Below are 24,473 nucleotides of genomic sequence, written 5' to 3' on the forward strand. Positions count from 1 at the left end.
GCGGGGAGACGGGCGCCGGCCCCGGAGCGACTTTCGGTCCCCGACGCGCCCTGCCCGACCCCTAAGATGAAGAGGGCGTCCGCCGGAGGTGAGTGCCACGCCCGGCCCGGCCGGCGGGGACCCGGGCGCCCCTCCCTGAGCCGCGGGGCGCGCCCGGGCTGCCGAGGCTGCGGAGGGTTACCGCGCGGCCGCGAGGCCACCGCAATGCTGCCCGGCCCCGGGAGGGCGGAGCCCGCGGCAGCAGGAAAAGTTGCCGCTTCCCTGGAAAGTTGGCGGCGGCGGCGGGGTTAGTGTGGGGGCTGCTGGCTGGAAGGGTGGGGTCCTGCCTCTGATCGCCCGGCCGCGAAGGGGTTAATGAGCAGGTCTGAAGAAACCCGGGTACCGAGCAGAGGTGGGGGGTGTCCAGCCGCCTCCATCCTCGACCCGCGGACTCAGCTCAGGACATGTGGTTTTTCTGGGGTTAGACCGCAGCAGGATGAATGGGGGCGTTGGCGACAGTAGAGGGCGTGGGGGGCGGGGCTGGCCCAGAGCTGTCCCCCCCAGGGGGCGGGCGAGGAGAGGCGCAGCCAAGCACCCCCTATCCGCAGCCTGAGGGTGCCTGAGAGCCCCTGCGGGCTCCGCTGAGGGGCACCAGAGGTGGTGGGGCTCCAAGCACCCCCTCCCTGGCAGCTCTCATGGGACCCTTCCCCCCTACCTGGTGTGAGGTGCTGGGGGTGACCTCCTGTAGGGGGAGTTGGACATGCCTTCCCTGGAGGGTGCTCCCCTCGTCCCCCCCCCACCCCCCCTTGCCCCAGGGTGCCCTGCTTATTTACAAGGTGCCGCAGGCTGCACACGTTTCTTTGCACGTGCACATGTCTACAAGGGCTGCACAGTTGCACACCGCATGTGCACATGCATGCCAGGCTGCCCCGTGTGCACGCGTACACACACACACACACACTGTGGGTGCACATCCATGTCCTCGCCCCTGCCTGCTCGCCCACGGCCATGCATGCACATAGCGTGCCTGCTGTAGTCTCCACGCTTGGCGCACGCTGGGTCCCCTCCGAGGGACCCATTCTTGTGCCTACATGCACGTGTGTTAAGGGGGAGGCCCTGGGCAGCCGGAGCTCAGAAGGGTGAGAAACCGGCCACAGGATCCGACCCCCGTGTCCGGGATTCTCCCCTCCCAACCCCCTGGGGCTGTGTGTGTGTGAACTCGGTATGCGTCTGCACATGTGTCTCTGTTCCCATGACCATGTGTGCCTGTGAGCATATCGGCATGTGTCTCTTTGCCTCCGGACGTGGGTGCCTCTGTGTGCCCAGGCAGCCCGTGGCCAGGTTCCACCCAAATCTGTAGCAGGGAATGTGTGTTGGGGGCCCAGTGCCCCAGCCCAGGGTGTGAGGCCAAAGGAGTGTCTGATTCCTCCCCGTTCCCCCAGGCTGGGGCAGTGGTGGCTGATGGGGGCTGGGACCCACCTAAGCAGGGAAGGCCCATTTCACACCTCCAGGTCAGCACCGTGACACACAGGCCAGACCCCCGGCATGCTCTGCAGTCTGCCACTAGGTCCAGCTCAGGGTAGGTATATGCCCACCCCACGGCTGACCCAGGGTGACCTCAGGAAAGCTCTGCCCCCGGTGCCTAGGGGTCTCCACGGCGAGAGCCTTCTTGATGAGAGGTTCTGTGGTGTGTCAGCTGCCTCAGGTGCTGTGTGCAGGCCTGAGGTAAGGGTATTGGTGACTCGCTCTCACTGTGGTGAGGAGGACCCCAGGCCAGGGCTCAGAGAGGCAGGGCCACACCACCTGCTCTCCCCCGCACCCATCAGTGTCCTTGTCTGTAGAATGACGACAAGTAGGTCATCCTTATAGGCTTGAAACAGAGGGGTGGGTCCCACGATGGGGTGGGCAGTGGGGCTGGCCACTCCCCTTTTCTAAGCCTCAGTCTTTCTATCTCTAAAGTGGGTATCATCACTGCTCCCACTTCTACTCCAGTTGAGGTGAGGAAGGAACCAGGTCCCTGCAAGGCAGAAGGCTGTTCACAGACCCTGATTCCTGGGTGTGGGGTGGCAGAAGAAGAAGGGCCTGGATGTGGGTCCTGGCTCAGCCACCGATAGTGGTATGACCTTGGGTGTGCAGTTCACCCATGCCTTAGTCTCCTTACCTGTGACATGGTCAGTAACTGGGCCTCCCTCAGGGGTTGTTGGGGACACTTAAAGGGTGAGGCCCCCACAGGGCTCTGACCCCAGTGCTTCTGCGTTCAGAATACTGAAAACACCACCACCCTGCCCCACTCAATGGTTCCCACACAGGGAAGTCCCCCTGGAACCCTTGCACTGCCAGCTGGACCCTCCCTCCTAACCATTTGCAGATGGGAAATAAAGGCCCATCGAGGTCACTGGGGAGTTGGAGAAGGGGGTGGGCAGGTGGGGAGGCAGGGAGGGAGAGAGGGCCCTGTGGGAGGTGTGAAGTGGCCACCGATGTGTCCCCCACACTGGGGCAGCATCTTTACTCTGCCCCTTACCAGCTGGAAGCCTGCAGAACCCCTGACCCTTGGTTTCCCTATGTGAGGACTAACGGTCAGCTGGGGGCCCTTAGGTCAGAGCTGGCTTTCTCCCTGTGGTCATGGAGGAGAGCCTGGCCCAGGGGGTCTCAACAGCCAAGAGGGCTTGTAGGGGGTCCGTAGGAGATGTGCTCGGGCTCTGGAAGGCAGGGGAGGCTGAGGGCTGCCCCAGGTCCTTGGTGGGACCCAGGGTTTGTTTGCTCTTGTTCATTGTGAGTGACGGGCGGTGAGGGGCCCGATGTGTGCAGCTGTCCCCACCCCCACTCTCTAGACTCCGACCTCACCCTCCCTCCGCTGCCCTCAGGACAGCCGGCACGCTGGGCTGGCCCCTCAGTGCTCCCTGCCCCAGCCTTGAATTCATGGCTTTGTGGCATGGAGGCCTGTGGCAGCTGGGGCAGCACCAGGAGGGGCCCAGCTGGTGGAGGCAGGAGGAACTCACCCCCACCACCCCAGGGCTGTGTTTCCTGCTCTCCTGGGCCTGTAGCCAGAAAGTCTCCGTGGAGACTCAGTCTGTGCATCCAGAGAGGGGTCAGGAGCATGAAGAACCAGTGAACTGAGCCAAAGGAATGGGAGAATGGGGGTCTCAGTGAGCATGGGGAATAGGTGTGAGTGGCACTCTGGCCCCCGGGCCCCATCCTGGGGTTCCTGACGGCTCTTGGCCCCGCACAGTCAATGAGGTTCAGGCTGCCCTGTGCCCAGGGCTCTGACCTCTGACCCCTAGGCCGGGCTGCCTGACCTTCTGTGGCCCATCTGCTCCTGCCCCTTCCAGCAGTCCATTCCCAGATAACACGTTTGCTTTCAGGAAACTGTTCATTCACTCACTCACTCGCTTATTCCTGGCCTGTCAGACTCCCTCTGAGCCAGGCAGGTGAAGGGATGTGGTCCTTGCCCACCTGACTTTATAGGACTAAATGCTTTAAAGGACAGGTGGCCAAGGAGCTGAACATGGCAGCCCAGCCAGAGCAGCATCCGCACCCCTGCATCTCCTGGTGCCGTTGCTGGATCGTGTGGGCCCAGCCGGGTGTCTTGTGCTGCAGTTTCTTCTTTGGTCGCTGTATTTTAAACATTTTGCACGTCGGAAACTGTTCTTGTGTATCATGGGTTTGCGGGTGTGTGTGGAATCCCTTCCCGAGGATGCGCCATCATTTATTTATCCAAACCTGCCTCGGCCTCTCACACTGCCCGTGCTTGTGCAGCTGGACAACCAGAGAAGTGTCCCTGGTGCAACCCTGCTATGTCCCCCGGGGGCGTGGTCAGGTGCCCCTCCCCCAGTAGGAGGCAGGGCCTGATCCCAACCCTTCCCAACCTTTTAAGTGGAGCGGGGCAGAGCCCTCGGGCCTCTCCCATCCCTGGGGTTGCATTTCTGCTACTCACAAGTGAAATCTGTTTCCTGGCCTTCATCAGGAATCTGGCTCTGCTGCTGGTCCAGCCCTAGTGCAGCCGGCGGCGGCGCTTTGGGGCTGTCTCTCTCCTGCCCCCTTCACTTAGCCTCCGCCCCAGCCCCGCAGTGTCCTGACAGTCCTGTCTCCTAGTGGGCCCGCTGCCTCTCCCTGCCTGGGGATAGAGAATGGGCCATGGCGGCCCAGTCCTACAGCCTTGTTAGTGCCCCCCTGCCGCCAACCCAGGGCAGGAGGTGGAGCTGAAGGGCAGGGCTGTTGGAAGCCCTCCCAGAGGGGGAGGGGCCCTGGGGAGGAGCTGTGCTTGTCTAAGGCTGGCCCAGGTGGGCCTGGCAGGTGGTGAACCCCGGCCAGGCCCTGGCACGTGGAGCTGGGCTGATGGTGGCACGGGGAGCCCAGTAGAGGAACCGGGGTGTCAAAAGCTGACTCAACTTTGTTCAGGCAGCCTCCTGGTGCCCCAGGGGGATGCTCTTTGGCCTAACGCCATCACAGATCATTCTCCATGGAACTGAGGTTCCACGGAATGTTGGTGGGGCTTGGACAAGTGTTTCGTGGTCAAGCGAATTTGGGAATGGCTGGGTAAGAGGTGTTGACAGAGCTCCTTTACCACCCCTGTGTAACACACTCAGGGTCTAGTGTATCCAGTAACCTATTTTGGGAAACAGTGGCTGAGGTCCTTTGGAGGGTCTGGGTCCATCAAGGGCTCCAGGGTGGGTGGGCCATCCCACACAAATCCTGCAGCCAAGCACCTGGTGGGTGGAGGGACCATGCTCTCCTGGCAGCAAGGCAATGTGCAAATTTAACCTTTGGGTTTATGGCTCTATTTCTTTGCAGCAAATGTCACGGGAAATGTCAGGCTAAGGCTGAAGCTGATGGGTGAGGGGCCTATCGAGGAAGGGGGTGGAGTGCTGAGGGGCTCAGGCCAAGGCAAGGCTCTAAGTCCCTCACCTCCTCCCGGGAGCCCTCTCAGATTGCCCCTCAACTGCTTGGGCCCAGCACCATGTGCCTGGTCTGTCCCAGCCCTTGTGACCTTGTTGAGATGTTGCCTTTATTTACCTCCTGCCAGAGCCCAGATGCGGTGGGCTCAGGGACCTGCCAGAATTCTCCCTGCCCTGAAGTCTGGGCAGCCGTTGGATCAGCCTCTGCAGTACCGGCTTGCTATGTGACCTTGGGCAGCACTGCCCTTTCCTGGTCACCAGAGACCTTGTCCGTAATCCACGGCTGTCGACCAGAGGTGGGATTCCCACTCGATGCCTTCATGGGTGGGAAAACCCTCTGAGTCTGAGGTGTGTGGGGTGCTGGGCTCTGGGGGTGGTGGGGGTGGGTGGCTGGCTCATGGCATCCTGTGGCAGCTCCAGGCACATAGTAGGTGCTCAGTATATAGGGAGGGGCAAAGAGTGGACATGGTAGGTAGGGGAGGGCTCGAGGCCGGCAGGGAATCCACAGCCCCCAGACTTACTGGCCTCCTGGCCTGCCTGTCAGGGCCAGCTCTGAGGCCTTAGCCTGGCCTGTCATGGAGTTGTGTCTGGCCCTTGCATCCCAGTGGTTGGTTAGCAAACGTTTGTTGCCTCCTGGCTGTGTGCCAGGCCTGTGCAGCTGAGTGGGGGTCTCATGCTCCTAGGTTGCCCCCGCCCAGCAGCTCCACACCACTTTCCCTACACGTGCTGCTCTGCTCCACTGGGTGTCCTGGGTCCCTCAGATTCAGCCTGTCTGGTGGTGATCGCCCTTATACCACCTGCCCCTCCACCCCCTACAACTGGGCCCAAGGTCCATAGTCCTGGCCACCTCCCTCTACCCTTCCCCAAAGTCCAGTATCAAGTCTGACCCCTCCCTGCCCGTCCCCTTTTATCCCTCATCAAAGGTCTGCTGTGGACTAGCCCCCTTCCTGGGCCTGTGGCCTCAGACACCCATGTCTCCTTGCCCACCATCTCATCCTCCTTTCAGGCTCTGAGATGCTTTCCTAAAACATGTTGCCAGCCAGGCCCCTCCTGACTGAACTCTCCTGTGTCTACCGCCCGATGAGGCTTGGACCAGGGGGTCTGGTTTGGGAATGTCTCTTCCACTCTGGCTCCCTGGCTCCAGTGCCTGGCACGCACACCTGTGTCTGCCTCCCCACGTCCATGTCCCTGAGTGTAGCTCGGGCCTGGCACTGGTGTGCAGGGAGCCATGAATGGTAGGGTGGCCTCAGGCAGTGCCCTGAGTCAGCTCCCAGGGTCGCAGGAGCTGGTGGTCCTAGCCCTCAGGGTTGGCCACTGGCCATCAGGCGCAGGCCTGTTGCCCAAGGTGGCTCAAGAGGGTGGTCCCCTCCAGGGCACAGGTCTGGAGAGAGAGCAGAGGTGCCAACCTGTGGGGGAGTTGCTCTAGCCGAGGGCCGATGGGGCTTGCATTGGGAGCCCAGGACTTCAGCCCAGAGCCAGCTGTGCACCTGGCAGGCCACTCACCCTCTGAGCCTCCATGTCACACAGGAGATTGCGAAGGGGGGTCAGTGGTGAATGATGCCCACGGGACAGCCCCTGGTGAGGGCTTGACTGTCCCAGCTTCTGGGGCTCCTTCCCATTCAGGTGGGACCTCCTGCCCTGAGCTGGAACTTGCCGTGGAAATAGAGGCTGTGATGGGGCCTCGTGGGGCCCCCATGTCCCAGGGGCCTCCTCAGATTCCCAAGTCCTTCCCTGCCCTGGGGACATCATGGTGGCACTCAGGCAGGTGTGTGATGGGTGTGGGCCCCACTGTCCTCTCTGGAGGAGGAGCCTCTGCTGAGCGCATAGGAGGAGCCCCTGTTGGGGCCTCCCTCCCCCCACCAGCCCTTCTGCATGAGGTCCTTGCCACCTGTCCCAAGGGGGGGTCTGTGACCTATTAGTTAATGCCATGGGGACCCAAGTGAGAAATGGGGCTGGGGGGACATGGTGGGATGGGGGTGGGAGGTGCAGGCCCCAGGCAAGGGCCAGCGACTGGGGGAGGGGAAGTTTGGGCCCTCATGGGGTGTCTGCCTTTCTCAGTGAGAGGCGGAGGCCCAGTGGGGGCCTGGGACAGGTGGGTGCTGAGCTGGCTGCGGTGCTGACTTGGAAGGAGGTTCAGGGTCTCCCTGCTTCACCACGTGGGTGTGAAGCCTTGCCCCACAGCTCACTTTGCACCAGCCTTCTGGTGTGGCGAGAAGGAGGCCAGTATTCCTGCCCGGTCCTTGGGCAAGATGGGAACTGGGCAGAGGGAGGGTGGGCCATCTGCCCCCTGAGTGGCCTCTGGCCCAGAAGCATCTCCTGTTCCCAAAGATATGGTTGGAAGCAGAATTCCAGAGAAAGACCAGTCCTGGCTGGCCACAAGGACGCACTGGGCATCAGAGTGGTCTCGGGAGGGCTGTGGGTCCCAAGGTCACACAGGACACCCCGTACCCAGCTCTCTCACCTGCCTCCACAGCACACCCCAGCCAGGAACCTGCGAGTGGGCTCTGGTGTCCTGGGCCACCCTCACCCTTCCCAGAGCCCTGCTGTGATCCCTCCCATGCTTTCCACTGCCTCGTCCCTCCCTCTGCCCTGGCTGAGGCCTCCCTGCTCTCTCAGGACACGTCCAGCCCCCACTTGTCCTCAGAGAACACAGAGCTAGCCAGTCACACCCGTCCAGCCCCAGTTTCCAGGCTCCCCAGGGCCTCCCAGAGGATGAGGCCATGTAAGGCAGTGGCTGCTGAACCTGGTGGGGACCATGCTCTTAGATCTCCTTGGGGGCTGAGGCTGTGACCCCCAGGGCCATCTGAGGAAGCAGCAGGACTGTCATGTAGCCCTGGCAGTGAGCAACCCCCATCCCACTGCGTGGGGACTAATGGAGGGCGGAGGGGGGCCTGGGGCTGGGGTTCCTGAGTATGGCCTAGCAGGTGACCTCCCTCCCTTGGGGAGGGCCCTCCTCACCCCTGGTGGGGTTAGCCGTGCACCACAGTGCACAATCCAGGTGTGGGTGTGGGGATCCCTGGACAGGTCCCTGAGGGCCACTGGCTTCCACCTCTGTTCCCCTGCAAGTGCTTTCTAGCATTACTTTCAGGCCAGCCCCATGCCGGGCAGCAGGGACCTCGAGATTCTTGTGACATATTCAGCCCTCCAGGTCCCTGGGAGACACCCCAAAGCCCACTAGGTACCCAGGGGAGAGAAGTGAGGGCGTGGGTGCTGGCAGGCTGGTGAGGAGCCTGAGGCCTGGGTCCCCCACTGGGCCCTCACCGAGGCCACCCTGGGCCTACGTCTTAAAGAGGCCCTGGAGCTGCTGGCTGAGGGGGAGGGGGCTCCTGGTGTGAGCAGAAGCCCAGAGACTCCGGGACAGCCCAGTGCGTGCGCCGGGGCCCCTGGGGTGGGCTCAGGAGGCCCTGGGCAGCAGGGTGGAGGGAGATGGGGTTCAGATGAGGAGACTGTGGGACCAAGAGGGGTGCAGAGGGAGGGGTTCGGGGAGCTCGGGCTGGAAGGATGGGGTGGGGGCCGCAGAGGTGGATGGCGGCGTGCCCCAGCAGGAGGCCAGCCCACTGCTCTGTGCTCCAGCCATGTGACACGTGGCCCCTGCATTCCGGCCATGTCCAGGCTGTCTTTCATCTCCCTGCCTCAGCCCCAATTTCTGTCAGGCAGAGGCTGACACGGGGACAGGTGTGACAAGTGTCTGGCTTCCTTTTCGAAAATTGGCAAAAGAAAAACTCTCCCCATAAAGATATTCCATCTACACACCTCCTGGATGTCACCGAGAGGGCCCATCATGGCTGAGACAGATGGTGGCCCTAATGGACTCTATTCTTCACCTGCTGCTGGAGTTGTGGCCCAGCCCCCAGGCTGGCCTGAGGCGGGTGGTGGTGGTGGCATGGGGGGGGTGTCAGTGCCTCTACGGAGCCCTCCCGACGCCGTGGCTGCCTCCCCTGACCCCCAGATCACAGGAAGCCTGATACAGCAGGACCATCCTTGTCAGTACAAGGGGCTCTGGTGGGGCAGTATGTCCGTGGGGTGGGTGGTGGGAAATAGGGAAGTAGGGCTGTAGGCCTTCACGCTTTGACCCCCACAGCTCACTTCCTGCCGGGTGGCCAATGTGGACTCTGGTGGGTTCACTGTCCCCACGTTGCCCCGAGGCCCAGGTGGGGTCAGGCCCTGCCTGGCATGTCATGCGCACAGGGCCCCTCAGGCCTAGCTGAGGCCCCTTCCCTGCCGAGAACCCTTGGTGGGAGCCCAGGGACCGAGACCCCGGCCAAGCTCCATGCACTCTGCTTGTTCGCCTGCTCCCTCAGTGGCACCCTAGGGGCTAAGTCCAGATTTCGGGGCAGGGCTGTGGTTGGGGAGGGGAGTAGGATGTGCGTGGTGGGACTCTGGGAAGAAGAGCCTTCCGAGGGGGGTGTCTGGGAACAAGGAGGGGGTGCTGCCTGAGCTCAGGTCAGGCCAGGTCAGGTCAGGTCAGGTGCCATCATGCCCTTGGTAGCTGTAGCTTAACTTCCCCTCCATCGGGGGGACGTGGCCCTTGCCAGGGGCAACATGAGGTGCTCCTGTGGGGTGGGCGGGCCGGGCATTTCCTGTGCATCCACTGTGCGCACCAGGCCTGCGTGAGCTATGTGGCTTCAACACCCTGTGAGGTGGGGCCTGTCGTCTGCACTTTTCAGCCAAGGGAATGGGTTTGTAGAGGTTGGGAGACTGGGCGGGGACCCCACAGCACGGGGCTCTTGAAAGGGACTCCCACTGCCTGGGGTTGGCCTCACCCACCCTACCCTGGGCCAGCTGCCCCATCCAGTGTCAGCACATGTGACCAAACGGAACAAACTAAAAACTCTTCTGATTTTACCAGTTCATGTGCATTGTAGAAAAATCTGGAAAAATATACCGGAGTTTTAAGAAATTTGTTGTACTAATCAGCTGAAGCTGTCATAGCAAAATGCTACAGACGGACACTCAAACCACAGAAATGTATTTCGCACAGTTCTGGAGGCTGGAAGTCTGAGATCAGGGCGCTGGCAAGGTCGGTTCTGGTGAGGGCTCTCTTCCTGGTTTGTAGACGGCCGCCTTCCTCACGTTGCTCACAGGAAAACAGGCTCTCAGGTATCTCTTCTTATGAGGGCACTAATCCCATCATGGGGCCCCACCCTCACAACCTCATCTAAACCTAATCACCTCCCAAGACCCCACCTCCAAATACCATCACATTGCGGGTGAAGGCTTCAGCATATGAATTTGCGGGGTGGGGCACAGACATTCAGCCTGGAACAGACGTGAAACTGCCCTTGGCATCAGGCACTGCTGCCTCGCCCTGTGGGGACGTCAGTGCCCCATGGACTCTCCTGGGCCTGGACACCTTTGGGACAGCCATCTCCACAGCCTCACACTTCTTACATTCACGTGACGGACATTTATGGAGCATCTCCTGTGCCGTCACCAGCCCTAGTCCTGCCCCAAGGAGCCCACGGCCCGGGGGTGCAGAAACTAGCAAGGCAAACCTGCCAAGTTGACCATTGAGGTGTGGGGCAAAGGGGGCACCTGGCAGTGGACAGAGGTGGGGGTTTCACGGACCCTGGGAGTGATTTGTCAAGTTCTCAGACATAGCCTCCCCCTTTTACAGATGACAGACCCGGCTCTGAGAGGCGGAGGTTGCTCGCCATGCCTGAGCTGAGCAGGGTGACGTGTCTGGGCTGGGGTGACCTGGCTCATGACGGGGGCAAGCCTGTGACCAGGGAACAGTAGGAGGGTGGGCGAGAGGCAGCTGGCTGCCTGCCCAGTGGGTTGCTGGATTTTTCTGATGCATCAACAGAAGAGGTGCAGGGGCCTGGGACACGGGGTGCTGCTCTGAGCAGGCGGGGCCTGTGAGGGCCGTGGGCACCAGCCAAGGGCACCCCATTCCCTGCGCGTCTGCTTCCTCCTCCACACCGGGCTCCCCTGGCCCCATGGGGCCACGCAGTGAGGGGTCAACTTGAGGGAGGCCTTCGGGGTGCAACCCTTCTTTCCTTGGCTCAGTGGTTATTGAGCACCTGCTGTGTGCAGCCCCTCACAGGCCATCTGCAGGTGAGCAGGCCGAGGGCCTTCCAAGGGCACTGGGTGGGGAGCAAGTCTGTCTGACCCAGGCCTGGGCTCGCACTGGGGACACTTGTGTGTTGGGCTGAGTGAGAAGGGAATGAGGATGTGAATTCGTTAGGGAAAAGGCAAATGCCTTCATCAGGCTTGGTGAAGTCAAGCCATGCCGGCCTGGGTGGGGAGGCAGGGGAGGCCAGTTGGGCGCTGGGTATGTCCTCTGTTGGGTGAAAGGCTGGGCTGCCTGGGTCCTCAGGTTTACACAGGGGGGATGAGTGGAGTGTGGCCTGCAGATGGCCCCCTGCCTCCTGATGCCTGGCCACGGCAGTCCCCAGCAATGCCTTGGGCCTTCAGGGACTCCTCCCCAGCCTGCCCGTTCCTCTGCCAGGGGGCATCGGTGCCGTGGGTCCAGTGAGGCGGGGGGTGGGGTGGGAGAGGCCATGCTGGGAACCTGTCCCGGGGGCTGGTGCTGAGGAAATGAGGCCACCCTCCCAGCCCCGCCCCCAGGGCAGCCGACCCCCTTCTGCTGCCAGGAGCGCCGGGTGCATCAGCCTCAGGAAGTAGCCGAAATACACTGACCTGCTTTTCCAGGAGGCAGCGGCGCGCCTGGTCCTCCCACCCTCACTGGTGAGAAGCCGCCAACAATTTCCATCCCAAATTGATTTCAAATAAGGAAGAGTTATCACACACAATCATATAGGAATAATTTATCACTCGTTAATAAAAGAGCAATTACTTATTCACGTCACCCCTGCCTGCGTGTCATGCATTTGGATGCAGAAACACGATTGGGGCTCTCATAGAGGCCAAGGTCAGGGGAGCCCTCCCAGGGGCTGCAGACCCCTACCCGAGGGCCCGGGTTTATCCGCTGGATCCCCTGCTCCTGGGGGTCCCCAGTCTGGGGTCAGGGTGTCGGATCTGTGATCCTGGAGCAGGCAGGGCTGAGGAGGGACAGTGGGAGGGGCTGCCTGGAGGTAGTAGGACTGTGAAAGGCCCAGGGCACACATGGATCTTCGGGTTGGAAGCTGTCCCTTCAAGAGCCTGGATTTCAGAGGCCCCTGGAGCCAGGAGCTTGGAGCGTCCCTGAAGGCTGGGGGCGTCCTTGGCCACCCTTGGCTGAGCAGCCGCTGAAGAGCAGCCAGACGCTGGGCTGAGCACCAGGAGGCTTCGAGAGCTCTCAGTCCCGCTTTCTCTTCCTGTACCTTGGAGACGCCTGCTGCTAACCCACGTTCGTCTTCACCTTCTGGCAGATATGCTTTATTTTCTTCTTTTTATTTATCTCTGTTTCTGAGATTTCATTGCCAAGTATGCAGTCTTTTTAAAAAGATAACACTGTGGTCGGCCATATCTTGCTCAAAGTGAAAGCTTGCACCCAGCCCTCAGAGGCTGGTCTGGGGCATTGGTTTGTAGCCCTCCTCCAACCCACCTGCTGTTGCCATGTTCCCTGTTTTTCCAGGTGGTTACCTTCACATTTCCACGTCTCCTACCCCAGCCCCCTCTTCTCCAGCACACTCCCCAGTGTGGCTGTCTCACTACCGACAGTTAAATTCAGAACCAGTGTTTCCTAATCCAGGTCACATGAATGCTTGTCACTGCCTGACTACAGGGGTGACCCTCTTGCTCTCGTCTGGCTTTTTGTTTCTCCTGGAGTTTACAGTTGACTTTGTCTTTTTTCTCTTGTCCCATATGCCACCCTCATGTGCTTACTCTTCTCTGTGTCAGGCATTCTACTGGGTGTCTCGTTTTCCCCAGGGGAAGCCTCCCTCTAGGCCTTTGTCCTGCTGTCCCCTCCTGGGCTGGGCATGCTGTGGCCCCCTCACAGCTGCCCCTGACTGCCTTTCATCACCCAGTGTTTCTTGGGGTTCATGTTTATGTCCTGTTTTAGGTGAAGCGCATTCCCAGCTAAACATCTAAGGAAGGCACAGTGAAGAATCATTCTATGAGCCCTTGAATGTTAGCAAATCTATTCAAGCTGGATTGGCCCAGTCCAGAATTCCAGGTTGAAAATAGTTTCCCCCCAGAGTTTTGAAGCCGTTGCAGTTTTGTGGTCTTCTGGCGTCCAGTGTGCTGTGGAGAAGTCTGCTGCCATGTTGCTGTTCCTCTCTTGACCCCCAGAGACCTGAAATCGCACTGTGAATGTCACGTGTTATGCCAGGCACTCACCCAGGAGAGCCTTCAGCTCTGGGAGATTTTCGGGTATTATTTCTCTGATAACTTTTTCCCTCTATTTTCTGTTTTCTTTCTGGAATTACCTAAGACAGGTGTTGGATCTGTATTTGTCTTCTGAATCTCATCATTTTTTCCCTGTGTCTCTTTTTGTTTTTCTTTCTGGAAGACTTCCTTAACCTTGTTTTCCAACCTCTCTATTGATTTTGGGGATAATTTTAGCAATTCTATCTTTAACTTCCAGGGACTCTTCTAGTTTTCTGATTGCTCCTTGTTCATAGCACCCAGTTCTTGTTTTAAATCCTCTTCTATCCCTACGAGGACACTGATTAGATTTTCCCTAATTTTTATCTAGTCGCTGCACTGTCTCTGCTTCCTCTGGAGGCATTGCCACGCTTGTCAGCATTGGCACCTTTTCCAGACACCTGGTTTTCTGGTAGCGTTTACTAGGGAAGCATGGAAGGTGGCGGGATGCTCTGCTGAAAGCGGGGCTTGTCGACTGGCAGGTGTGGGTGGTCAGGCAGGAGCTGCTCTGGACACGCCGGAGGCCATGGTGGAGATCCTTCCTCTGGACGTTTCTCCGGGGGAACAGCCTCATCACCCTGCTCCCTAACCCCTCAGCAAGTACTGCATCACTGTCCTGGGTCTGGGGTGGGATGAACACAGGTCTCTGCCACGGGTGGAGGGTGGGCACAGAGGGGCCCGCCGAGTGTGCCAGTGCTGCGGGAGGAGCAGCAGCAACTTGTGAGGCCATTCCATCTGTGCTGGGCTCCACGCCTGTCTCCGAGCCTCCTCCCTCCACTGAGGCTGAGCTCGGTGGAGGCAGGGAGGTTGCCCTAGGTGTGTTCGCAGCATGGCCTGGCTGCCGTGCTCTCCTCCCACCCAGACGTAGCCTCTCATGGACAAAGCAGGGCTACCATGCCAGGCAGGAGGGGCCTCAAGACAAGTAGAGTGATCAGCATGGCTGCGGGTGCCACCTGTGAGCTGTGGGCCTCTCCTGCCTGGGCTCCTCACCTCAGACAGGGCTGCCCAAGGTCAGAGCGGCAGAGGCCCCACACCAGCCCCTGGGGAGGCAGGGTGTTGGCCACAAAGCCAGAGCCTGGGTGGAGGTGCTCAGGGGGGGTTCCAGGCTGGAAGCATCTTGGGGCCCCGGGGAGGTGGGTCCTGGCCTGTTGTCATCCTCATGTCACTGCTGTAGAGACAGCTTCCCCAGCCTCTTGGTGAGGGTGTACAGAGCTGGCATCTGAGCCCAGGGCTCCTGAACCCTGGGGTCCACCTCGGGCAGCCCATGGAGCAGAAAGCTTGGGCCAAGGATAAGCCTCTCTGGGGGTCAGAGAGCCCAGAGCATGTGTTGGGGAGAGGGGCTCAGCAGCTCACCTGCTGCAGGGGGGCTGCTTCCCCTTTTTGTTATCTGGGTCACTTGGGGCTCAGGGCCTGCCCTGGTCACTTGATGTGGCAGGAGGGGGCTCTTGGACCCCGTTCCCTGGTCTTGCTGGTTCCCTGTGGTCACCACACCTTGATAAGGCTTAGTGCCCTTGTCTGAGGAGTGGGGTTGATGGTCATCTCCTCATTGTGCTGTGGGATGTAGCGAAACCACCAGGAGTGAGGGACATCTGTGACTTGGGCGTTCCAGGGAGGTGAGGGCCCCATCTCCCCCAGCTCTCCCCTCCACTGGTGCTTGGTGCTGTGTGAGGCTGAGATGTCAAGGTGGATGGACAGGGCCTCCCTGGGAGACAAGCTCGACCAAGAAGGCCCTCATGGCCTCAAGGCACTGCTGCTGGAATGCTCAGGGCTGTCTCGTGTCTGCCCAGCGCTGTCCACCCACTCACTCACCTCTGGGCTGGTGGGGGTCTCTCCTCCTCAGGACCCCACACCCTCCTCTTTGGCTCTGTGGCCAGGTCACACAGGGGTTGGCTCGCTGGCCCACTAGCATCACACTGTCCACTTGGCTGGGAGAAGGGGACACAGCAAGTCAGTTTTGACACACTTCCCAAGATGTTAGGATTCAGGCCTTGGCTGACAACTCTTCCCATTTAGGAGCAAACAACAAAGGTGGGACAACTCGGTCCAGGAAAGGAGAGAGGCACTGGCGTGCAGGCCGCCTTGCCAACAGGCTTCCCCGGACCATCCTGTGGACCCACGGCCCCTGGATGCAGTGACCTCAGCCGGTGGTGACTCAAATGGGAGCATCTCAGGCTGAGGGTCCTGGGCCCTGCACTTGCCTCTGGCCAGGGGTGCTCAGCAGACCATGCTGGTCCTCCCCACGGTCTCTCTTGGCGAGTGCTGCCCCCCACCCTCACTCTCCCAGCTCAGTTTCAAAGCCCCCAAGCACCCTGCCCATGTTAACCCCTTCTCGGGGCCCAAGCCACCCTGGTCAGGAGCGTTTGCGAGAACTCGGCTCTCCTGGGACAGCGAAGGTGGGCTTCAGTCCAGCTGCTCCCTCCAGACAGGGCTAATGCGCAGCGGCCCAGAGGCTGGATGGGCTGATCCCCAAGGGTGGGCCGTCGAGGGGCTCCGGAGACCTGCATTTGTCTTTCCATAGCCAAATAGATGCTGCTCAGGCAGAGGCCACCGCCTGCCTTTTCGGTGATGTTGACAAGTGCCAAGGGCTCGGGAACACCTGGGAATGTGCCCACCCGTCAACTCCTGCCACAGAGGAGAGCAGAACCCCTCGGCCTGGCTCCTGGCTCCTGGCTCCTGGGTGGGGCTCCCATGTCTGCCAGCCTCTGCACAGCAGCCCCTCTGCTGTTTGGCTGGCTCGCCTCTGTGCCCTGATCACGCAGGCCCCAGCAGCACAAGTTCCAAGAGTGCGTTCCTATTGTGTGTGCCCATGGCGTGCACACCCCCACCCCGAGTGTGCACCCCAAGCGTGGGCTCCTGCACTGCATTTGCCCTGTTGGAGGCTGCCGTCAGGGCCTCACAGGAATGGTCAGCTTCATGTTGGCGGTAGATGCAGGGTCCCGGGAGGAGTGTGGGATGGATTGCGGGGAGGGCAGGACCCATGTTGGCCCTGCCAGGCTAGGCGTCCAGTCCTGGACAGGGGCTGGCAGTGGACGGGGATCTGGGCAGGCGGGTGGGCATGGTGGTAGGTGTGTGGTGGTAGGTCCCAGGCCCTGGCACAGGGAATGCCCCTTCTCTGAGCCTCCCCGGGGCAGGGGCATGTCGGCCACTGGCCAGTTTCTCATTAGCATCCTCTGGGGACTCGAGCCTATACTGGCTGCCGGATTGAATTAGCCTCAGGACCCTGATGAGCTGGTCGTGGAGACAGAATTCTCCAGGTAATTAGGCAGTGGGCGTTTGTTGGTGGCCTGATGGAGTGGGGGGTTTGCTGGGTGTCGGGGGGACAGGGGTGTCCAGCCTCTGAGGGGAGGAAATGCTGGCTGAGTCTCTGCTGCAAGTGTGGGTGTGGCCTGCATGGGCAGGGTCCTGGGGCTGGACGAGGCTTCAGATGCTGGTGTCATGAGCCCTCCATGTGGGGCTCCTGGGTGGGAGCCGAGGGAGGTGGGCTCTGGGTGAAGAGCATGTGGACTGGACAGGGCGAGGCTCCAGAGCCTCCAGGCTGGCAGCCTGGCCTTGGCCAAGGATGGATTCCTGAGGCCTGCTGGCTGGGCCCAGTGTCCTGCCCATCAGAGGCTGTTCTTGGACCCGCACCCTGGCAGTGAGCTCCAGGGCTCCTCCCTTGACGCCTGCCTGCTGTCCGGGGCCAGCTCAGGGCTCTTTGGCCCCTTCAATCCCCCACGTGACACCTGTGGTCAGCCCGCTCCTGGACCACAGGTGTCACAACCAGGACCACATCCCGACCACAGGGCGCCCCCTGGGGAACACGCTAGTGGGTGGGCTCTGCATCCAGGGCCTCCAGCTCCCAGGCAGGCCAGACCCTCCCCCGCCACTCTCTGTTTCCTTGCTTTGTAAGGGCCCAGAGCCGCCTCCCAGGTGCTGTGTCGGCTGGAAATTTTGGGTTCCAGGTGGGGCTGATGGGTGAGGTAGGGGTGGGGGAGCTTTAACTTTTTACTGCCCAGCAAGGCTTTTCAGCAACTGGACACCACAGGGCTGGGAATCCGACCGGCTCCTGGGCTGTGAGCAAGAGACGCCCCCCATCCCCCACCAAGCCTCATTCCCTCACCTGTAAAACGGCTAAATACACTAGCCCCTGGGAGAGCTCACCAGAGAGAGGGACCTGGCCTGCTCACCCTGGGTCCACCCGTGCACAGCACAGTCAGGAGGCCAGTTCTGCCCACAGTGGGCCTCAGTTTCCCCCACTGCACGCAGCTTGGCCTGGTGTTTGGAACTGCTCAGCCCTGTGTCCAGTACCCTCCTGCCACGGTAGGTCACCTTGCCCATTATCCACCTGGCCAGCCCGCCCTGCCCTGCCCCGCAGCTGCGCCCTGAAAAGATCAATAAGGAGGGGGCCTTGAGGGGCACAGCCGGGCAGGGAGCTGGTAGCCACACCCCTGGAGACGCAGGGCTCTATTGAGGGTGGGCTGCCTCACGGGAAAGGCTGCCACCCTCCTCCCTGGCACCTGAGCCAGAGAAGGGGACCAGGAAACGCCCTGGCCACGTGTGCTGCCGCCGCGCATGTCTATGCCTGGAGGACGGACGGAAGGTGGGTGGTGAGTATGAGAAACAACGATGACCAAGGGGGGACAGATGGACGACGGGGGTGGGTGGTGAGCCCATCGCGAGTGGGGGGCTGGCAGGGACGGGAGGGGTATGGGTGCAGCCGTGACGGGTGCCTTGACCCTCTGTGGTGTGTGGACGCCACTGGCTCCCACCCCCGCTCGGAGCTATTTCTGGCCTGGCTGTGCTGACTATGGCCTCCTGTTCTGCCTTGTAACTGCGATCTGTGACATGACCCTTCATGGGACGTTCTTGGTGTTCGAGAGGGTCCTGAGCAGACTGATGTCCTAGCTATGCTACGGCGGTCTGGCCCCTCCACAGACGGCTGACCCCAGCCTCCAGGGGGGTGTGCAGCAGCTCAGAACCTCCCGGGAAACGTCCCCTCCCAGCCACCAAGAGCACAGGAGGGAGCTGCCCACACTCTCCTGCCGTGGCCACATAGTGGCCGCTCTTCAGGCTTGGGCTGGATGTCCCTCCTGCCCCTTCTGGCAGCTCTGTGGCTCCTTCTCTTGCCCACCTTTCCTCCTGGACCGGCTCTGAGTGGGAGCAGGCCATGGTTTAACTGCTCACTGCCTCGGTTTCCTAATCTGTAAAATGGGCTCACGACACCAAAAAGAAAATTGATTCTTACGCAGCTCCAACTCACGCCTCATTATATCGGCTGGTGGACCCTTGTAATGACCCCCAAAGGGGATGTTACAGCCACCCCATAGCCGCAGGGAGGCATAGAGGCCCGAGGGCACTGAGCCCGTGCTCTGGGCTTCCAAGGCTGCCAGCCCTGTGCCATCTCTTCGGCCTCGCTTGTCGGGGCAGAGGCATCCCCTTGAGACCTCAGGGGAGCTGTACTCCTGCAACCTCAGCCCAGGCTGGGGGGCCCCGGGAGAGGCAGGGGCCAGGGAACACACTGAAGACCTCCCTGTGCCTGCAGCCTCCAGCACGCCCTGTTTCTGAGCTGCTGACCTCAGCAGCCGCCTGCCCGCTGCCCACTGGCTCCTGTGGCTGCTGGTGACTCCCCAGAAGCCTCCGCCCCTCCTGGCTCCCCTCCCTTCTGCTCCCCTCTCCTGCTCCCTCTACCTTCCTCCCCACCCCCTGCAGTGGCCAGGAGCTGGATCAGGGTGAGCAATGCAGATGGCCTTCGAGGCCACACGCAGGCCTGATGCCCCCCAGCCTCCTGGGCCTTGTCAACTGGCCCGGAGGAGAGACCCTGAGCAGAGTCTGGTAGCTGTGCCCCCACCCCCAAGGCTGGAGTGGCTGGTCCTCCACCAACCATAGCCCTAGTGCCCCTGCCCCAGCTCCAGAGCAGACCTGGGCTAAGGTGGGGGCTCCTAGCCGTGACCCAGGGGTCCCCTCCATGGGGAGGGCACTAGAGAAAACCCCTGACCCGTCCATTCTGTGCTGAGGCCCGAGGAAAGAGGAGGGATGGTGGGGGAGGGGCCGGCTTGGGTTTGCAGGAAGCTAGCTGAGGGGCCCGGTGGCTTGGTGTGGGATCAGGACCCTGGTGTGGCGTGGTGTGCCTTGAGATGATTTCTGTGTATGAGAGCCGGGCGGGGCAGGGCTGTTTTCTCACCCTGTGTGTAGGAGGCAAGCTCCCACTGGACCCGGTGAGGCTGGGAGTGACTGGGAGGTGGGGCCAGGGGAATGGGCCGCTGTCTGGGGCCAGTGAGAGGGTTGGGGGGAGAGAAAGGAGAGACAGGTGAGGCAGGGTGCAACCTGGGGGCCTCTGATGAGTGGGCAGGACCAGCGAGTGCAGATCTGCAGGCCAGAGAGGCCTCAGGCTCCGGACTGCAAAGCCAAGGAGGATGGGTTGGGGGGTGGGGGGTGTGGGATGAGAGGATGGGCTGGGAGGACAGGCTGGGGATGGGGCGGGGGGACGGATGGGGAGGACTTTTAGGGTTGGGAGGGATTAGGTGAGCGATAGGGTCCAGGGGGTGGGGCCAGGGTACACCCTCCCACTACCTGGTGAGGTCTCCAGGCCTCTGCTGTGAGAATGAAAACATGACACAAAGTTGGGTTTGATTATCTCATAGAAAGATACCCCCTCTGCTTGCTCAGCAGAGGGGTTGCCATGGAGACCAGCAGGCAGGCCCCAAGGGGGCCAGGCTGGAGCCAATTACTGTGGCTGAGGCGAGGAGTGAGCCCACCGCCGGCCGCTATGCTGACAGCAGGGCCTGTGCTGAGGGACCGACCATCAGAAGTTGGTTTCCAAAAAGCAGTTGCCTCGGCGAGAGGGGAGCCATGTCTTCGTGCCTGTTGCCCACTTCCTGGCAGGGCCGAGCCACATGGCTGCTCTGCCACTTTCCCCCATGCGTGGCTCAACACTGGTACCTATCTCAGGGCATACATAGAGTGGGCACGGCCCCAAGCCCATGGCTTATAGCCTTCTGGGGGCCCTGCTTAGCGACAGCTGGAAGCTGGAGGAGCCGGCCAGTTCCAGTGGTCAACTGACCCCAACCCAGCCAAGCTCACAGACCATGGCTGCAGGCCTGGGAGCCAATGGTCAGGGTGCAGTGGTAACAGTGCAGTCGGTGATGTGGTGGGTATGGTCATGATGGACGGCCGCTGGCAGCCAAGTTGGTGGTGTGGCCCAGCCCGTGGTGGTGAGGTCCAGAGTCTGGCCTGATGAGTAACTGGAGCCCCACCTCACCCTGCCCCAGATTGTCCTCTGCCACAAGGTCTCGGGAGCAGGAAGTACTGTTTTCATAGCACAGTCACATCCCGTGGCAACAGTGAGATGCCTTGGGAGCTGGCTTAATCAGGCCCAACTTTCCAAAGGAGGCCCATAAGGAGAGAGCCAGTAGAGGATGCCAGCAGTTTAAATAGAACAGCTGAGATGCCCCCTCATGGCCTCCTGCGGGCAGCCAGCCCAGGGAGGGGCACCCAGGGCTTGGGCAGGGGGTGGTCCTGGGGCTGCCATGTCCCCAGTAGCCAACAAATGGCCCAGCCTCGGTGGCCACCAGAACACAGGGGACAGAGGAGGCGCCTAGGCTGTGGGGACGGTGCTCCTAGTACCTGAGGACCAGAGTCTGGGAGGGCGTATTCCTTGTGACCGCTGGACATGCCCGGCTTGCTGGGCCTCTGGGCTTGGGGCAAGCGTCTGCACTGGCCCTGGCAGAGAGGACCTAGTCGGGGTTCGGGGCCCAAGGTCATGGTTCTGGGTTGGGGAAGCTGGCCTGTGGGCCCCTCCTTTCTCCCTCCTGGCTCCAGCCCCAGCACTTAGCCGGCCTTATGTCTGCAGAATCCTGCTCTCAGCTGACTGCCAAGGAAGGTGTTAGCTGTCAACGCAGGTGTTAGCTGTCAACGAAGGTGTTAGCTGATAACTCAAGTGTTAGCTGATAAGCCATAACCCTCCCAGGGGGATTCACATTTTACTAGACTTACTCCTGAAGGCGGAAAGAACTTCAGCATTCAAAGCGGTGGCTCTAATGGTGGGATGATAGGCAGGGAGCTTAGTATTGGGCATGTGGCCCTGCTGTTGAGCCCAGCCTGGATACAGCACCCCAGGAGGGGTCTCCTACCCGGTCTAGGTCTTTGGTGAGGCCCTGAGATGGGGGAGGGAAGAGGGGAGCTGCAGCCCCCTGGGCTGGGGCGGAACCTGCTGGGAGCGTGTCTTGGCAGGAGGGTTGGGGGCAGCTGGACTGTGCAGAGATTGGCCGGGAAGGAGTAAGCTCCTCGCCCAGGGAGGAGACCAAGCAGAGAATGAGGCCGAGGGGAGGAGGCTGCAGGAGGTGTTCTGAGCCAGGCCAGGAAGCAGTAAGCGGCAGTGAGGAGGGCATGTGCAGGAGGGAGCAGCCTGCCTGAGGGGCTCACGGGGCAGGACTGCAGTGCCCCCAAGCCCTGGACCTGCCTGCCCTGCTACGCCTGCCCTCAGGGCCTAGGCTCCTGATCTGTGATGGCAGAGTTGCTCTGGAGCCTGGGGCTGCTGTGGCAGTTTTCTGTGTCCTGTTGGTGGGACCAAGACTCCTGCAGGAGGGCCACTGGGGCTGTGGCTCCCAGCTTCACCAAGGCCCCTGCAATTTCTTGGTTAAAGGACAGCTCCCCGAGGTGGGGAGGCTCCCTCAGAATCCAGGCAGGCCTTGGCCCCAGGGGCTCTGGGGGCCTGGGCAGGGCACCAGGTCTGAGTCACAGCCCCACCCTTCCTGCAGCCCGAGAGGACCCTCTGGGAGGGCTGCTGCGGAAGCTGCCAGGAGGCAGGCCCGGCCATGATCCTTGGCCCAGAGCTCCTCTGCATGAGCGGAGCTGGCCTGGTGCTCCAGTGTTTGCCGGGGCCTCTCTCTCTGCCTGGCCTGTGGGCTGATGGGACAGGGACAGGCTGGGTCAGTGCTGGGACGGACAGGGACAGCGGGCAGGCCCACGGGGGCTCTGTGTTCACTGGAGTCCGAGAAGGTATCTGCAGGTGTGCATGTCCATCCCAGGAGGCCTTCACTTGGGCCTTGGGGGTGACCTGCTAACCCCGAGTGGCGGCGGGTGGGGGCGTGTTAGCTCGTGTGTTTGAGTGCCAGGCAGGGTGACGTAGGCGTCTGCAGGCGACGCTTCCTGGTGTGGAGCTTTCGATCCCTTGGAGAGCTGTTGTGCAGCAGCTTCCACCTGGCGGGTGGGGCAAGGATCACAGCACCTGAGTTCCCAGGGGCGGCAGCATATCCTGGGCCCAGCCCCAGCCCCTCCTGCACAACCCCAGCCTTGCAGGAGCCCCTGCCCACGAACTGCCCTCTGCTCTGCCCACAGGGAGCCAGCTGCTGGCCTGGGTGCTGTGGCTGCAGGCGTGGAGTGTGGCGGCGCCGTGCCCGGGTGCCTGTGTGTGCTACAACGAGCCCAAGGTAACCACAAGCTGCCCGCAGCAGGGTCTCCAGGCCGTGCCTGCCGACATCCCGGCTGCCAGCCAGCGCGTCTTCCTGCACGGCAACCGCATCACATACGTGCCAGCCGCCAGCTTCCATGCCTGCCGCAACCTCACCATCCTGTGGCTGCACTCGAACGCGCTGGCCCACATCGACGCTGCCGCCTTCGCTGGCCTGGTGCTCCTGGAGCAGCTGGACCTCAGCGACAACGCGCAGCTGCATGCCGTGGACCCTGCCACGTTCCAGGGCCTGAGCCGCCTGCACACACTGCACCTGGACCGCTGCGGCCTGCAGGAGCTGGGTCCCGGCCTGTTCCGCGGCCTGGCTGCCCTGCAGTACCTCTACCTGCAGGACAACGGGCTACAGGCGCTGCCCGACGACGCCTTCCGCGACCTGGGCAACCTCACGCACCTCTTCCTGCACGGCAACCGCATTCCCAGCGTGCCCGAGCGCGCCTTCCGCGGCCTGCACAGCCTCGACCGCCTTCTGCTGCACCAGAACCGTGTGGCCCGCGTGCACCCGCACGCCTTCCGGGACCTCGGCCGTCTCATGACACTCTACCTGTTTGCCAACAACCTCTCTGCACTGCCCGCGGAGGCCCTGGCACCACTGCGGGCCCTGCAGTACCTGCGGCTCAATGACAACCCCTGGGTGTGCGACTGCCGGGCGCGCCCGCTCTGGGCCTGGCTGCAGCAATTCCGCGGCTCCTCATCCGAGCTGCCCTGCAGCCTGCCCCCACGCCTGGCTGGCCGCGACCTCAAGCGCTTGGCCACCGCCGACCTGGAGGGCTGCGCTGTGGCCGCCAGACCGTCCCGTCCCTTCTGGACCGGCGGGCCTGCCGATGAGGAGCTGCTGGGGCTGCCCAAGTGCTGCCAGCCGGACGCTGAGGACAAGGCCTCGGTGCTGGAGGCCGGGAGTCCGGCCTCGGCTGGCAACGCACTAAAGGGACGTGTGCCGTCTGGTGACAGCCCGCCAGGCAACGGCTCTGGCCCACGACACATCAACGACTCCCCATTCGGGACCCTGCCTGGCTCGGCCGAACCCCCGCTGACCGCGGTGCAGCCTGAGGGCTCCCAGCCACCGGAGCCCCCCACCACGGGCCCTCGCCGGCGGCCAGGTTGTTCCCGCAAGAACCGCACACGCAGCCAGTGCCGTCTGGGCCAGGCGGGTGGCGGGGGTGCCGGGGCTGGCGGGGCTGGTGGGGTGGAGGGCTCAGGTGCCCTGCCTGGCCTCGCCTGCAGCCTCGCCCCCCTGGGCCTCGTCCCCCTGGGCCTTGCGCTGGTGCTGTGGACAGTGCTCGGGCCCTGTTGACCAGCCACTGAGCGCAAAGCCTCTCTCAGCAGCCAGGTGTGTGTACATACGGGGTCCCTTCCCACTGCCAGCCAGCCCCGGGTGGCAGGCCCTCCCTGACGGCGCCTCCCGCCTGCCCACCCGCCCGTCCCATCTCCACCCCGTCATGTTTACAGGGCGTGGTCGGGGCGTTTGTTCCAGAACGCCACCTCCCGCCCAGATCGCGATATATAGAGATATGCGTTTTATTTTACTTGTGTAAAAATATTGGACGATGTGGAATAAAGAGCTCTTTTCCTAAGCTGTGGCCTCTCAGGCTAGGGGTTGCTGTGAGCCGTGAGAGGCAGGTGGGCCTGGAGGTGCAGCCCTGCCCCCGTCATGGCACAGAGTCCCAGGAAGGGAAGGCAGCTGCCTGGTGGTATGGCCTGAGCTGCAGGCAGCTCGACCCTTTTCAGCCCAGCACTTGTGGTGGCCATGAAGACTGACCTCAGTGTGCCTTGGCTCCCTCCCTCCCGGCTGGGCTGACAGCGGTGTCTGAGAGAGGTATGTGTCCAGCACAGAGCATGCCCAGCCAGACAAGGCTGCCTCTGTGGGGACATCTGCTCTGCGGTCACACAGAGTCCCTAGA

At 61.9% G+C, this 24,473-nt stretch overlaps 1 protein-coding gene across 1 annotated transcript; it reads left to right on the forward strand.

Annotated features, from left to right (window-relative positions):
* Window positions 1-23,868, forward strand: RTN4R (reticulon 4 receptor). The gene is made up of 2 exons (XM_029233927.1): window positions 1-88; window positions 22,443-23,868. Exons 1-2 carry the CDS (start codon window positions 67-69, stop codon window positions 23,864-23,866), a joined length of 1,446 nt encoding a protein of 481 aa, XP_029089760.1. The 5' UTR covers window positions 1-66; the 3' UTR covers window positions 23,867-23,868.
* Window positions 23,869-24,473: the final 605 nt, after the last annotated feature.

The sequence above is a fragment of the Monodon monoceros genome, unplaced genomic scaffold (assembly GCF_005190385.1).
Source record: "Monodon monoceros isolate NGI ecotype Baffin Bay Population unplaced genomic scaffold, NGI_Narwhal_1 Super_Scaffold_1, whole genome shotgun sequence".
Lineage (NCBI taxonomy): Eukaryota > Metazoa > Chordata > Mammalia > Artiodactyla > Monodontidae > Monodon > Monodon monoceros.

What these genes read in the sequence shown, in the direction of transcription:
- RTN4R (XM_029233927.1), top strand. Translation starts at nt 67, where the DNA reads ATGAAGAGGGCGTCCGCCGGAG. An exon ending in GAAGAGGGCGTCCGCCGGAG is followed by an intron (nt 89 to 22,442) that starts GTGAGTGCCACG and finishes CTCTGCCCACAG; the next exon opens with GGAGCCAGCTGCTGGCCTGG.